This window comes from Equus quagga, chromosome 6 (assembly GCF_021613505.1).
Source record: "Equus quagga isolate Etosha38 chromosome 6, UCLA_HA_Equagga_1.0, whole genome shotgun sequence".
Classification (NCBI taxonomy): domain Eukaryota; kingdom Metazoa; phylum Chordata; class Mammalia; order Perissodactyla; family Equidae; genus Equus; species Equus quagga.
The window spans coordinates 134,735,586-134,749,749 of NC_060272.1; the positions used below are offsets into that span (position 1 = coordinate 134,735,586).

Below are 14,164 nucleotides of genomic sequence, written 5' to 3' on the forward strand. Positions count from 1 at the left end.
GGCTCTCCGTCTCTTACCACATCCACAGAGCTTCCCACCAGTGTGGACTCGGTGGATCCGGGGGGAAGATGGTGGGAGCTCTGGCTGGAGCACTCCCCACAGACACTACATCTGTATGGCTTTTTCCCCCTTCTCTGATGCTGGCCAAGTTGTGAGTTTGGACAGAAACCCCTCCCACATTTATCACATCTGCAGGGCTTCTCTCTGAAGTTGACTTTTTGGTATTGGGCCAGATGTAAGCTACAGATACAGCGTTTCTCACACACCTTTTACACTCACAGGGCTTCTCTCTGTGAGACTGTGAGTTTGCCTGTGGAGAACAAGGTGTGAGCTCTAACTAAAGGCTATCCCACACTTACTGGATTTTTAGTTTCTCTTCCAAGCTCTGATGCTGAAAGAGACCTGAGCTGGATTAGAATCCTTCCTTTCCCCACATTTGTTGCAGCCATAGGGTTTCTCTCCAGTGTGCAATCTCCAATTCTGACTGAAGCTTTTTAAGCATACAGTACACTTGCACAGTTTCTCTCCCGTATGAATCCTCTGATACTAAGTTTTGAGCTTTGAATGAAAGATTGACTGCCATTATCACACAAGTAGAGTCTCTCACCAGAATGAATTTTCTGATGTTGCCTGAGCTCAGAATTGAATCTGAAGCTTCTTCCACAAATGACACATTTGTGGGTTCTTCTTCCTGAACAATCACTCTCTTGGGTAGGAAAGTCTGAGTTTAGACTGACATTGCTCCTATGCTCATCACATCCCAGGGTTCTTGCTCCTGTGGAATTTTCCTTATGGAGCATGGTCACTTGCCAGTAAAATAAGAGAGTTCCTTAGGGAGGGTCTTGGAGGAATCTAACCTGAGCCAGTGTGACAAGCTTTCCCCAAAGCAGGCTCCTGAGGACCATTCCTGGGGACCATTCTCGGTGCCAATAAGACACAAACATCTGACATTTTTTCGCTCACAAAATAAGATGGCTTGTCTCCACCTTCATTGGAGAATGATGTTTTGATTTAGGTTGTGTATGCGAATCTTCTCCTACTCAAACGTGAGTTCACTGAAAGCAGAGGCTATGATGTTTCTGTCCTGACGTTCTCTGTCTCATCAGGCAAAGGAGGCTTTGCATTCTGTCCCTACGTGTCCAACACACAAGAAACACAGACAAACTCCACAGCAGCTCATCAGCTGAACTGGCGAGCTAGCACTGTGGCCACGTGTAGTGCCTCTATCCAAGACTGAGAAAGGAGGCAGGTGTTGGCTCCAGGGTGGTGGTTCCAGTCACTTCCCAACTACTAAGTCTCCTTGCTTGGCCTCAGTGCTGGTCCTTGTAATCTCACCATCGTTGCAGACCATGAGCTTTATCATGAAGGAGTAGAAAGTCAGGTGGGAGGGAAAACACAAGGGCCCAATCAGCAATATCCTGTCCTCTCGGTCCCTCCGGGGACACCACAAGGGTCTCCAAGTTGGATGCCAGGGGAGGGGCTAGCACAGAAACTCTAGCCCCAGGCATGGTGAAAAGCATGGCTGATGGGGCAGAAGCACCAAGATTAACCTCATCGTTCTGTTTGAAATATTCTCTAATTTCTCTTGTAATTTCTTCAGTGACCTAAGGATTAGTAAGAAATATGTTGTTTAATTTCCAAATATTTGATATTTACTTAGATATCTTATTATTGATTTGTAATATAATGCTATTAGAGTCACAGAATACACTCTGCATTCTTTAAACTCTTTTAATGATGTCTTTTATAGATTAGCATGTAGTCTATCTTGGTGACCACAGTGATAGTACTTGAAAATAATGTGCATTCTGCAGTTGTAGGGCGCAGTATTCTATAACTATCAATCAGGATGATGCAGCAGCTAGTTTTCTTCAGATCATCTGTGTCTTTAGTGGTTTTTTACCTAGTTGTTTCTATCAATTGCTCAGAGGTGGTTAAAACCCACCTCTGAGTTGTAATGGTACAATTGCTTTTTTCTTCCTTTAATTCTGTCAATTATTTTGAAGCTTTATTAGACACACACACATAACTGTTATGTCTTCCTAATGAAGTGACTCATATCATTCAGAATTGGTCTTTCTTCCCTCTGTCTTGAAGTCTATTTCATTTGATATTACTCCATTTTCCTCTTCCTTGTTGAGTATAATTACAATAGAGACTTTAAAGTGCTTGTCTAATAATTTCATCTACGGGTGAATTATGGTACGTGAATTACATCTCAATAAAAAATTTAAAATTTGAAAGATGGGTAGGATTAAGAATAGTCAAGGAAAGAATAGAGGTCTAAGGGGCTGGCCTTCTGGCCGAGTGGTTAAGTTCACGTGCTCCGCTGCAGGCGGCTCAGTGTTTCGTTGGTTCGAATCCTGGGCGCGGACATGGCATTGCTCATCAAACCACACTGAGGCAGCGTCCCACATGCCACAACTAGAAAGACCCACAATGAAGAATATACAACTATGTGCTGGGGGGCTTTGGGGAGAAAAAGGAAAAAATAAAATCTTAAAAAAAAAAAAAGAATACAGGTCTAAGAATCTAGATGAGGCCTAGAGGGAGGGAGGGAACAGAGATGCCATGAGCAAAGGAAGAGAGGGAGCAAGCCCCAGACATGGCTGGGCTGGAGCAACTGGCAGGAGGGAAAGGAAGTCAGTGGTGGAACAGAGGGCAGAGGTGTGGCAGCATCCTGTGGATGGTTCTGAAAGCAAAGAGAAGAACAGAGACACTCTTCTATAGAGCTGTAGGTCATGCCAGATGAAACACTCATGCCTCCTCTCTCAGTCATATTTTGTGGTGAGAATAACTAAGTGCAAAATTCATTTCATGGATAAAATTTCCACAGAACAGGTTCTCAAATATTGAGAACAAGTTAAATTTCCAATAACTGAGAAATAGTGGTATGGAATAGTGAAAATCTGTGAATGTTTGTAACCTGTAAAGAGTCATAGATTTGAATGTGACTATTAGTGGTTTCTCCATCTTTAAAAGCATGATGCTGAGGCAGTCACTAGTTTTAATATGCTACAATTTTATCATTAAAATCTGTCCAAGATGCACACAGACCAAAATTATTAATTAAATTCCAATGATAGGAATAACTGAATGTTCATTAACTGATAAATGAATAAACAAAATGTGGTATATCTACACAATGGAGTATTATTCGACCATAAATAATAATGAAAATATTACTGCTTTGGGCTATGACATGGATGAACCTTGAAAATATACGCTAAGTGAAAGAAAACAGACACAAAAGACCACATATTATATGATTTCATTTATATGAAACGTACAGAATAGTCAAATTCTTAGAGACAAAAAGCAGATTAGCGGTTGTCAGGGGCTGAGGGAAGGAAGAATGGGGAGTGACTCCTAACAGGTATGGGGTTTCCTTGGTGGGTAATGAAAACATGAGGGTTGCACAGCTTTGTCAATATACTAAAATCTACAGAATTGTACACTTTAAAAGGGCAAATTTTATTGGATATAAATTATACCTCAGTAAAAAATTTTTAAAATGTTTTAATTCCAGTGATAGGTAAACCCCTAAAAAAGTTGGGAATCTTATCAGAATGGAGTCTGTGCTGTAGATATCATTGTTAGTAGACCATCAAAGGCTCCTGCACACAGCAGACATTCAAAACAATTTTAAAGAGTCAGTGAAGGAGTGCTAGCTAATTTCTTACACGTTAACAGCCTGTAGGCACAGCCCCCTTCTGTATCACAACTCTAATGCATATTCCAATTTCCCCTCTCAGGCAAAGGCCCTTGGGAGAAATGCCTAACTGTCATGTTGTATATATAAGTCAGAATATTCCATATAATTCAGATGTGACATACAACAAAGTACCTGGAAATGCGATTTGAAAAACTCTAAAATATGTAATTTTTATGCCTCAAAATAACAAACAGCAAAACAAACAAACCCCTTTGTTTTTTAGTTTTTTCAAAATAATGGTCCCTTTATAAAATAAGTATAAGTGCCAGATACTCTTACAGGTATGGAAACTTCATCTTAAAAAACTAAGCCAGTCAGATGCTTATGCCCTGGCATCCAGGAAAATAATGAATATTGAGAGATGTTGGTCATAGACAGGATGAGGTTCAAGGTGTGCTAAGGATCCCACAGGAAGTGGCAGAGTAGAGACAGGAAAAGTAAGCCAGTACAATGTTCCATTTCAGCCAAGAATGCTTCTCTATTAACATCATAAATGGTAAAGTGCAATGTACAAAAGAAAAGCTGTCCCTGTTACTTTAGGGAACATGGCATGCATTAACATACACACTTTCTCTCAAAGGTAGAAAGATTTGACAATTGAGGGACACAGAGCTCTCAATGATATTCTGTTAACATCAAAAACCAATCATTTTAGGGAGCCGGCCCCGTAGCTGAGTGGTTGGGTTCATATGCTCCACTTCGGCGGCCCAGGGTTTCACCAGTTTGGATCCTGGGCACAGACATCAGGCACCGTTCATCAGGCCATGCTGAGGTGGCATCCCACATGCCACAACTAGAAGGACCCACAACTAAAAATATACAGCTATGTGCTGGGGGGCTTTGGGGAGAGAAAGGAAAAATAAAATCTAAAATAACCCCAATCATTTTAAACTTATATAGTAACAGACAAATATCCACCATATAAGCTCAGTATTAATATCAAGTTCACATCTTCTTGCAAAAAAATTCTACACTGGACATATTTATAGGACAGGCAATGCAAAACTTACACTATTTTGTGTAATTGATATAATTTACACATAAGTATCCTGCCTGGCATCTGTTTAGGTCGTCAGTAAACATCAACTTTACTCGATTATGTCAAATTCACAGGCTACCTAGTCTTAGGGATTATAAAATCTTTCCTTTAGGACATATATTTATTCAGGTAGTATTTATTTCCAATCCTTGATTTTAACATGGCAAACTCCTTCTCAAAATCCTTCAAAACCCAGCTTGCTCCAAGTTCAAGTCCACACTCCTCAGCCTGGCTTCCAGGATTCTGGCTGAACTGTCTCCCTCCAGTCTCAGGGGGATGCAGGCAAAGCCTTCAGGTGCCAGACAAATAATGAGTGAGCAGAGCAGGGGTCTCGGTCTCAGGGTCAAAGGGCACAAGGAGGTGTGACTAAACTATGGAGATGCTATTTGGCTCCAGCTACTTGTCATCCACCAAGAGTGGGGACTCAAGACAGTGGGGAACAATCTATTCTCAGAAAAATTGGCAATCCAGACCTTTAGGGTAATCTACAAATTTTTAAGTGTAGAAAACTCATTTAAATACAAAGCACGGGCTGGCCAAACCAAATCTATCCACATGTCACAAGCAAATAGAATGTCAGCATCCTCACCTCTACAGAGAAACCAAAGTGACTCAAGGCCACTGGCTGCTTCAAGCTTCCCACGTGGTGAGGGACAGTCCATTGGTCACCCAGTGTCTGAGACGCGATAGGCTTCCTGCCACATCCCCACAAGAATGCCTTCCCTCAGCTCTTCAATTTGCCCAGTCCATCAGGGGCAACTCAGGGAACTCCTCCTTTAAAGACTTCCTTCACTTTTTTTGGCCTTGGGACTTGCTGAGCACATGAGAATGAATGTCCTGTATTTTCATTTTGACTGCTCAGGCTGAGCAGTCTGTGCTGATAACAGTTTATTACTTGGTGAATTCCTGAGTCACGAATGGAGTAGGGAAGTCTGAGAGAGGGCTCCAGGTAAGATGGACCATACCTCCAAGATCAGGGCTGGGTATGGCCTAACACCAACAAGGCAGCTCCAAGACAAGAAAAGGCAATGGGTCCATCCTGCAAGACCTAGGAAGAAAGGTGAGGACTTACCTCGTCTGTGGCTGTCAGGAGCCCTGGGGCCATATTCCTGGTCTCCTGAGTGCTCCGCCTGGAGGAGAGTCAAGTTGCAGAGGCAGATCTAGGGAAAAAGAAGAGAAGTAAGAGGGATGCTGAGGAGGAGCATTGTCTGCCCAGCCTCCCAGGTCAGCAGAGGAGAGGGGGAGTAAGGAAGGCAGGTTGCAGAGGGCATCAGAGCAGCCCACTCTTAAGCAGTAACCAGTGTCCTGTAGGTAAGGCCCCCAGAGCTGGAACAGCAGCAGGCTTGGCCTCAATCTCTGGTTGGGAAATGAAGCCCCCAGCAGCTGCAAAAGACTCTGTCACTGTGTGGACTCTGTTAAGAGGAAAAGGGCCTCAGAGTGCCCACAGGTAAGCATTCACATTGAGAAGTAAAGTGACCTATCATAGTGAAAACAGAAGCTACCCATCCGTATCTGCCCTGAGGCCAAAGGATGAGGCCCAGGAAATTCAAAACAGAAGGAGCACTACAGGACTCCACAGAATGGCGACCTGGGGGAGACGAAGCAGGGGGAAGCCATAACCTGGTTGCACCCTCCTCTCCACTTAAATATCCAAGATTAGGTTCCCAAAATTTGAAATGTGACTTGAAATTTAAGAATGGGCAGTCAGCAAATGGCTCAGTCTTCAATAAGTCAATTTCATAAAGAAATTTTTAAAAGAGGAGATGCTCCTTAGTGAAAAGATACTTAAGAGAGAAATCATTCTTCAGATGTCATCTACAGGCCTTGACTGGGCCCTAGTTTGCACAAATGAACTGAAAAACGTTTGGGGCCTACAAAGGACAGTTCAATATGAACTGCGTATTAGATGATGTTAGAGAATTATTGTAAACATTGTTAGACGTGACCATGATATTCTGGATATAGAGGAAAACAACAGTCATCATTAAGAAACGATGCTGAAGTACTGAGGAGTGAATTAACATATTTATAATTTTTTTTAAATGTGACGCTTTTGACAAGTTAATAGCATTAAAAGAGGGTGGAGAGCTCTTATCGAATAAAAGGAGACCTAAGAGGCACATCAATCAAATGCAATGTGTGGACCTTGTTAAGGCATTTTTGAGGCAATTGAGGAACTCTGAACACTGATTAGATATTAGATGATATTAAGGAATCAATATTAATTTTATTAGGTTTAGGTTAAGAAGGGGCTGCACTGATGCACCCATGGCACAGTGCTTAAGTTTGGTGCACTCCACTTTGGTGGCCCGGGTTCATGGGTTTGTGGGTTTGGATCCTGGGTGCAGACCTTTACCACTTGTCAGCCATGCTGTGGTGGCGACTGACATATACAGTGGACGAAGACTGGCAACAGATGTTAGCTCAGGGCTAATCTTCCTCAGCAAAAAAAGAAAATAATAATAATGAGCTTCACTGATACCCTCTGCAAATAATTGTGGCTATGCTTTAAAAAAACAGAGTGCAAAATCTATAGCTAACATCATATTTAATGGTGAGAAACTAGATGCTGTCTTCATAAGATCAGAAACAAGGTAAGGATATCTTCTCTCACCACTCATATTCAACATCACACTGGAAGTCCTAGCTAATGTAAGACAAGAAAAGACAATAAAAGGTACACAGATTGGGAACGGAGAAACAAAACTGTCTTTGTCTGTGGATGACCTGATTGTCTATGTAGAAAATCCCAAAGAATCAACACAAAATTTCTGAGACTAACAAGTGATTATATCAAGACTGCAGGACACAAGGTTAATATACAAAACTCAACTGCTTTCCTATATACCAGCCACAAACAAATGGAATTAGCAATTAAAAGCACTACAACATCCATATTAGCATCCAGAAAAAGGAAATACTTAGGTCTAAGTCTAAAAAATAACTTTTGTATAAGATCTGTATGAGGAAAACTATAAAACTCTGCTGAAACAAATCAAAGATCTAAACAAATGGAGGTAGTCCATATTATGGACAGGGAGACTCGATATTGTTAAGATGCCAGTTCTTCCCAACTGGATCTATACGTTCACACAACCTCCATCAAAATCCCAGCAAGTTACTTCAAGGATAGCAACAAATTGGTTCTAAAATTTATATGGAACGGCAAAAGATCCCAAAGAGCCAACACAATACTGAAGAAGAATAACGAAGACTGACACAACCAGATTTCACAACCTACTACAAAGCTACAGTAATTAACAGAGTGTGATATAGGCAAAAATTAATTTAAAAATAGACAAAAAGATCAATGGAACAAAACAGCACAGAAACAGACACACAAAGAACAAAGGAGCAAAGGAAATTCAAAAAATAACTCAATATGAATCATAGACCTAAAGGTAAAATGTGAAACTATAAAACTGGAAGGTAACATGTGAGAAAATCTAGGTGACCTTGGGTTTGGCAATGTCCTTTCAGATATAACACCAAAAGTATAGTCCAGGAAAGAAAAGAATTGGTAAGTCAGGTTCTGTTAAGATTAAAAACTTCTGCTCTGCAAAAGATACTGGTAAAAAAATGAAAAGTAAACACATAGACTGGGAGAAAATACATGAATAAAAAGAAGTGGAAAAGAGAAACAGAATCATAATCAGAGTTAAGAAAACTTGCTACACCTCTCAGCAAAATAAAAAGCAAATTGGGGTCGGCCCTGTGGCATAGTGGTTAAGTCTGCACACTCCGCTTCAGCAGCCTGGGTTCGCGGGTTCATGTCCCAGGCATGGACCTACACCACTTGTTACTCATGCTGTGCCAGCAATCCACATATAAAATAGAGGAAGACTGGCAATGGATGTTAGCTCAGGGTGAATCTTCCTCAGCAAAAAATGCAATAAAAAATAAAAAAATGAAAAAATAAAAAGCAAATTGACAGTAATATCAGAGATTTGAAAAACACTATCAGGCAGTATTGATCTAATTGACATTTAAAGAACACTAAGCCCCACAAGTGCAGAAGGTGCACACAGAACATTCACCAAGGTAAGTGAAATTCTGAGGCATATAAGTCACCAACCTCAAAGGACTAAAGTTTAAAAAGAGTATGTTCTTTGCCCAAGATGGAATTAAAGCAGAAATCAGTAACAGGAGGCTCTCTAGAAAGACCTCCAGAATGAGAAATTAAGAAACAGTGGTCTAAAAACAGATGGATGAAAGAAAAAATTCCAACAGACATGAAGAGATATTTTGAACTGAATGATTCTAATAAACACAACATATTGGAACATATCACAACTAACAAAGCTTGTGACATGGAGCTGTTATGGGCTGTATTGCGTCCTCTATCAAATCCATATGTGAAAGTCCTCATTTCCAGTACCTTAGAATGCGACAGTATTTGGAGATAGGGTCTTTAAGTTAGAACGACTTTATCAGGCTGGGCTCTAATCCAGTGTAACTGGAGCCCTTATAAGAGGAAATCTGAACATAGATCTAGAGGGTAGACCACGTAAACACAGGGAGAAGATGGCCATGTACAAACCAAAGGAAGGCCTCGGAAGAAACCAACACTGCTGACACCTTGATCTTTAACCTCCAGCCTCCAGAACTGTGAGAAAATAAATTTCTGTTGCTTGAGCCCCCCAGTCTGTGATGCTGTTATGGCAGTCCTAGCAACTAATACAGCAGCTAAAGCAGTTCTTAAATGGAAAGTTATAGCTTTAAACAAGTGCACCGAAAAAAAGGCTTTAACTAATTAAAAGAAACTCAACTCTTACCTTAAGTTTGGAAAGGAAGAGGAAAAAAAAAGAAGAAAGAATAAGTAATAAAGAAGAAAAATCAGTGACATAGAAATGAGAATTTGTAATTGAAATACAAAGGGAATTTAAAAAGCCAAAGATTGATTATATGAAAATGATTACAATTGCTAAACCCCAGGCCTGAAACTATAAATCTCCTAGAAGGAAACATGGAGAAAAGCTTCATGACATCAGAATGGGCAATAATTTCTTAGACATAACACCAAAAGCCTGAGCAACAAAAGCAAAAATACACAAGTGAGACTACATTAAACTTAAGAACTTCTGTGCAGCAAAGAAACAATCAAAAGTGAAAAGGCAAGCTGTGGAATGGGAGAAAATAGATGCAAACCATAAACTCCATTATATTGTGCTTTGCAGACACTACATTTTTTTGTAAATTGAAAGTCTGTGGCAACTCTGTGTTGAGCAAGTCTATCAATGTTATTTTTCCAATAGCGTTTGCTCACTTTGTGTCTCTGTGCCACATTTTGGTAACTCTCACAATATTTCAAACTTTCTCAACATTGTTATATCTGTTAGGGTGATCTGTGATCAGTGATCTTAGATGTTACAATTACAATTTTGGGGGGCTCCACGAACCATGCCCATATAAGACAGTGAACTTAATGGATAAAGGTTGTGTATGTTCTGACTGCTTTCCCAACTGGCCATTCCCCTGTCTCCCTCTCTCGCCTCGGGCCTCCCTATTCCCCGAGACACAACAATATTGAAATTAGGCCAGTCAATAACCCTACAATGGCCTGTAAGTGTTCAGGTGAAAGGAAGAGCGACACATTTCTCACTTTAAATCAAAAGCTTAGAATGAAGAGTGATGTCAGCATTATGGCCAAGTGAGTCCTTCCCTTAGACTCTCCCCTCTAAGATACAATGAAAAGGACATTCATAAGCCAACAGAGGACATTCACACAACACAAGACACGTCTGAGAGACCCACACACCCATACGTCTGAAGGTGGAGGTGCTGGACTCCCAGGGAAGAAGTGGAAGGAGGTAAGGGGATCTCCCCTCCCTCCCTAGGAGTGACCTAGGGCAGGGGACTGCAAGCGGCTCTAAGAAGCAGAGGAGAGGGACGGCTTTCCACGGAAATGCCTTCGCCCTCTGAACTGCCTCTCAGCTGTGTGGGTAAGCTCCACACAGAGGAGGCTAAGCTGTAGCAGTGGTGTCTTCATCAAGCCAGATCCCCAGGAGAGCAGATAGTGAGAATGCCCCCAGGATCGCAAGGGGGAAACAAAGTGCCCCTTTTGCTGCCCAGCACACCAGCTGGGCCAGTCCACCAAAGCAAGGGACCCCTGTGAGAAGGCCTGCGCATACATCAGTAAAGCAACAGCTGCAAGCAGGCAATCACAGACAGGCCCTGTTAGCGTAGATTCCAAAGAACAGGCACAGATGCCAGAGAGCATGGCAGGCCCAGAATACACAGCTCCTGACACACCTGACGGTGGTGGCAGGTGGAATCTGTGACCATATACTACCAATATGTGAAAGCACAAATCCACCCCATCAAATAATATGAAGAGGTACACTAATATCCCAGGGCAAAGCAAAATGACAAGCACCCAGAAATCAATCCCGAAGTCACAGAAATTTATGATCTAAATGGCAAAGAATTCAAAGTAGCTATCATAAAAAAACTTAACAAATTATAATAAAATTCAAAAAGATAGTTCAATGAAATCAGGAATAAAATTAATGAACAGAGGAAATTCTTCACAAAAGAGGTTGAAACAATAAAGGAAAACCAAACAGAAATGATGAAGATAAAAAACACAATGACTGAGATGAAGAAAAACCTGGAGTCCCTGAATGACAGAGTTGATAGTATGGAGGACAGAATTAGCAGTTTGGAGTACTGAAGCATAGAAATGTTTCAGTGGAGAAGAGAGACGTAAGACTAAAAAGAAATGGAGAAATTCTCTGAGAAATATCTGACTCAATTAGGAAACGCAACATAAGGATGATAGGTATTCAAGATGGAGAATAAATGGAGAAAGGAGCAGAAAGCTTGTTGAAAGAAATAATAGCTGAGAACTTCCCAAACCTGGGGAAGGAGATGGAATTACAAGTAAAACAAACTAAAAGAACTCCTAATTACATCAGTGCATAAAGAACTTCTCCAAGGCATATAGTAGTAAAACTGGCAAAAGTCAATGACAAAAAGAGAAATATTAAGGGCAGCAAGCCACAAGAAAATAACCTAGAAAGGAACCCCTATCAGGCTTTCAGCGGATTTCTCAGCAGAAGCCTTATAGGCTAGGACAGAGTGGAATATATTCAAAATTCTGAAAAACAAAAATTTTCAGCCAAGAATACTCTATCCAGTGAAAATATCCTTCAGATATGAGGGAGGAATAAAAATTTTCCCAGAGAAACAAAAGCTGAGGGAGTTCATCACCACAAGACCCTCCCCTTCAAAAAATGATCAAGAGGGCCATCATACCTGAAAAAGAAAAAAAGGGTTTACAAAGTTATACCACTAAAGATAAAGGAAAAAAAAACATCAAAAATAACTATAATCTTTCTCTCTCTCTCTTTTTTTCTTTGGTGAGGAAGACTGGCCCTGAGCTAACATCTGTTGCCAATCTTCCTCTTTTTTGCTTGAGACAGATTGTTGCTGAGTTAACATCTGTGGCAGTCTTCCTCTATTTTTTGTATATGGGACACCACCACACCATGGCCTGATGAGCGGTGCATAGATCCATGCCCAGGATGCAAACCCACAAATCCCGTGCCACCAAAATGGAGTGCATGAACTTAACCGCTATGCCACTGTGCCAGCCCCAATATAATCTCGTCATCTTAAACTACAACCTCAAAATGGAAGAAGGTGTGACAACAATAACTTACAAGAGGAAGAGAAAAGGGATGGAACGTGCTTAGATGAAGGAAATAAGACGTTATCTGAAAATGGAATATCTCATCTACAAGATTTTTTATACAAACTTCATGGCAACCACTAAACAAATAATGAGAACAAAGACATAAATGTTAAATAAAGAGAAAACTAAGAAAACCATCATAGAGAACTACCAAACTAAACTGGCAGTTCAAAATACACAGGACAAGAAACAAGGGAAATCCAGAACAACCAGAAAACAAGTGATAAAATGGCAGCATTAAGCCCTCATATATTGATAATAACCCTAAACGTAAATGGATTGAATTCACCAGCAAAAAGACACAGAGTGGCTGGATGGATTAAAAAACAAGACCCAACAATATGCTGCCTCCAGGAAACACATCTCACCTCTAAAGACAAACATAGGCTTAGAGTGAAGGGATGGAAGACAATACTCCAAGCAAATGGCAAACAAAAGAAAGCAGGTGTTGCCATACTTACATCAAAGCAGACCCAAGACAAAAAAGGCAATGAGAGACAAAGAGGGCAAGTATAATGATAAAAGGGGCATTCCACCAAGAGAACATAACACTACTGAATATATATGCACCTACTACAGGAGCACCAAAATTGAATAAAGCAACTATTAACAGACCTAAAGGGAGAAATTAACAGCAACACAATAACAATGGGAGACCTCAACACATCACTTACATCAATGGATAGATCATCCAGACAGAAAGTCAACAAGGAAATAGAGGACTAAATGAAAAATTGGACCAGATGGCCTTAATAGATATATACAGAACATTCCACCCAAAAACAGTAGAATATACATTCTTCTCAAGAGCACATGGAATATTTCAAAAGACAGATCATATGCTGGGAAACAAGTCAAGCTTCAATTAATTTAAGAAGATTCAAATCATATCAAACATCTTTTCCAAACACAATGCTATGAAACTAGAAATCAACCATAAGAAAAAAGCTGGGAAAGTCACAAATATGTGAAGACTAAACAACATGCTACTGAACCACCATTGGATCAATGAGGAAATAAAAAAATACTGGAGACAGGGCTGGCTCCGTGGCTGAGTGGTTCAGTTCACGCACTCTGCTTTGGCAGCCCAGGGTTTCACCGGTTCACATCCTGGGCGCAGACATGGCACCACTCACCAAGCCATGCTGAGGCGGCATCCCACATGCCACAACTAGGAGGACCCACAACTGAAAATATACAACTATGTACCGGGGGGCTTTGGGGAGAAAAAGGAAAAATAAAATCTTTAAAAAAAATAATGGAGACAAAAGAAAATGAAAATACATCACACGAACTCTTACGGACTGCAGTGAAAGTGGTCCTAAGAGGGAAATTTATAGCAATACAGGCCCATCTCAATAATAAAAATCTCAAATAAGCAATATTAAACTATACCTAACAAAATTAGAAAAAGAAGAACAGAGCCCAGACTCAGCAGGAGAGAAATAATAAAAATTAGAGCAGAAATAAATTAAATTGAAAACAAAAAGAGTAGTAGAAAGGATCAACAAAACTAACAGCTGGTTCTTTGAGAAGATGAACAAAATTGACAAACCATTAGCCAAATTCTCCAAGAAAAAAAGCGAGAAGGCTCAAATAATAAATTTAGAAGTGAAAGAGGAAAAATTACAACAGCCACTACAGAAATACAGAGGAGTATAATACTCTGAAAAACTATATGCTTGCAAATTGGATAACCTAGAAGAAATGGATA

General features: G+C 40.5%; 1 protein-coding gene across 5 annotated transcripts in view; it reads right to left on the minus strand.

Moving 5' to 3' along the window:
• Positions 1-14,164, minus strand: part of LOC124241008 (zinc finger protein 169-like) — a 150,195-nt gene that overhangs the window by 56,347 nt on the left and 79,684 nt on the right. For all 5 annotated transcript variants that reach the window (XM_046664446.1, XM_046664443.1, XM_046664442.1 and 2 more), the window contains exon 2: positions 5,827-5,914. In XM_046664446.1, coding sequence (XP_046520402.1) covers positions 5,827-5,859 — 33 coding nt within the window. In that variant the 5' untranslated portion in view covers positions 5,860-5,914. The remainder of the gene's footprint in view (positions 1-5,826; positions 5,915-14,164) is intronic.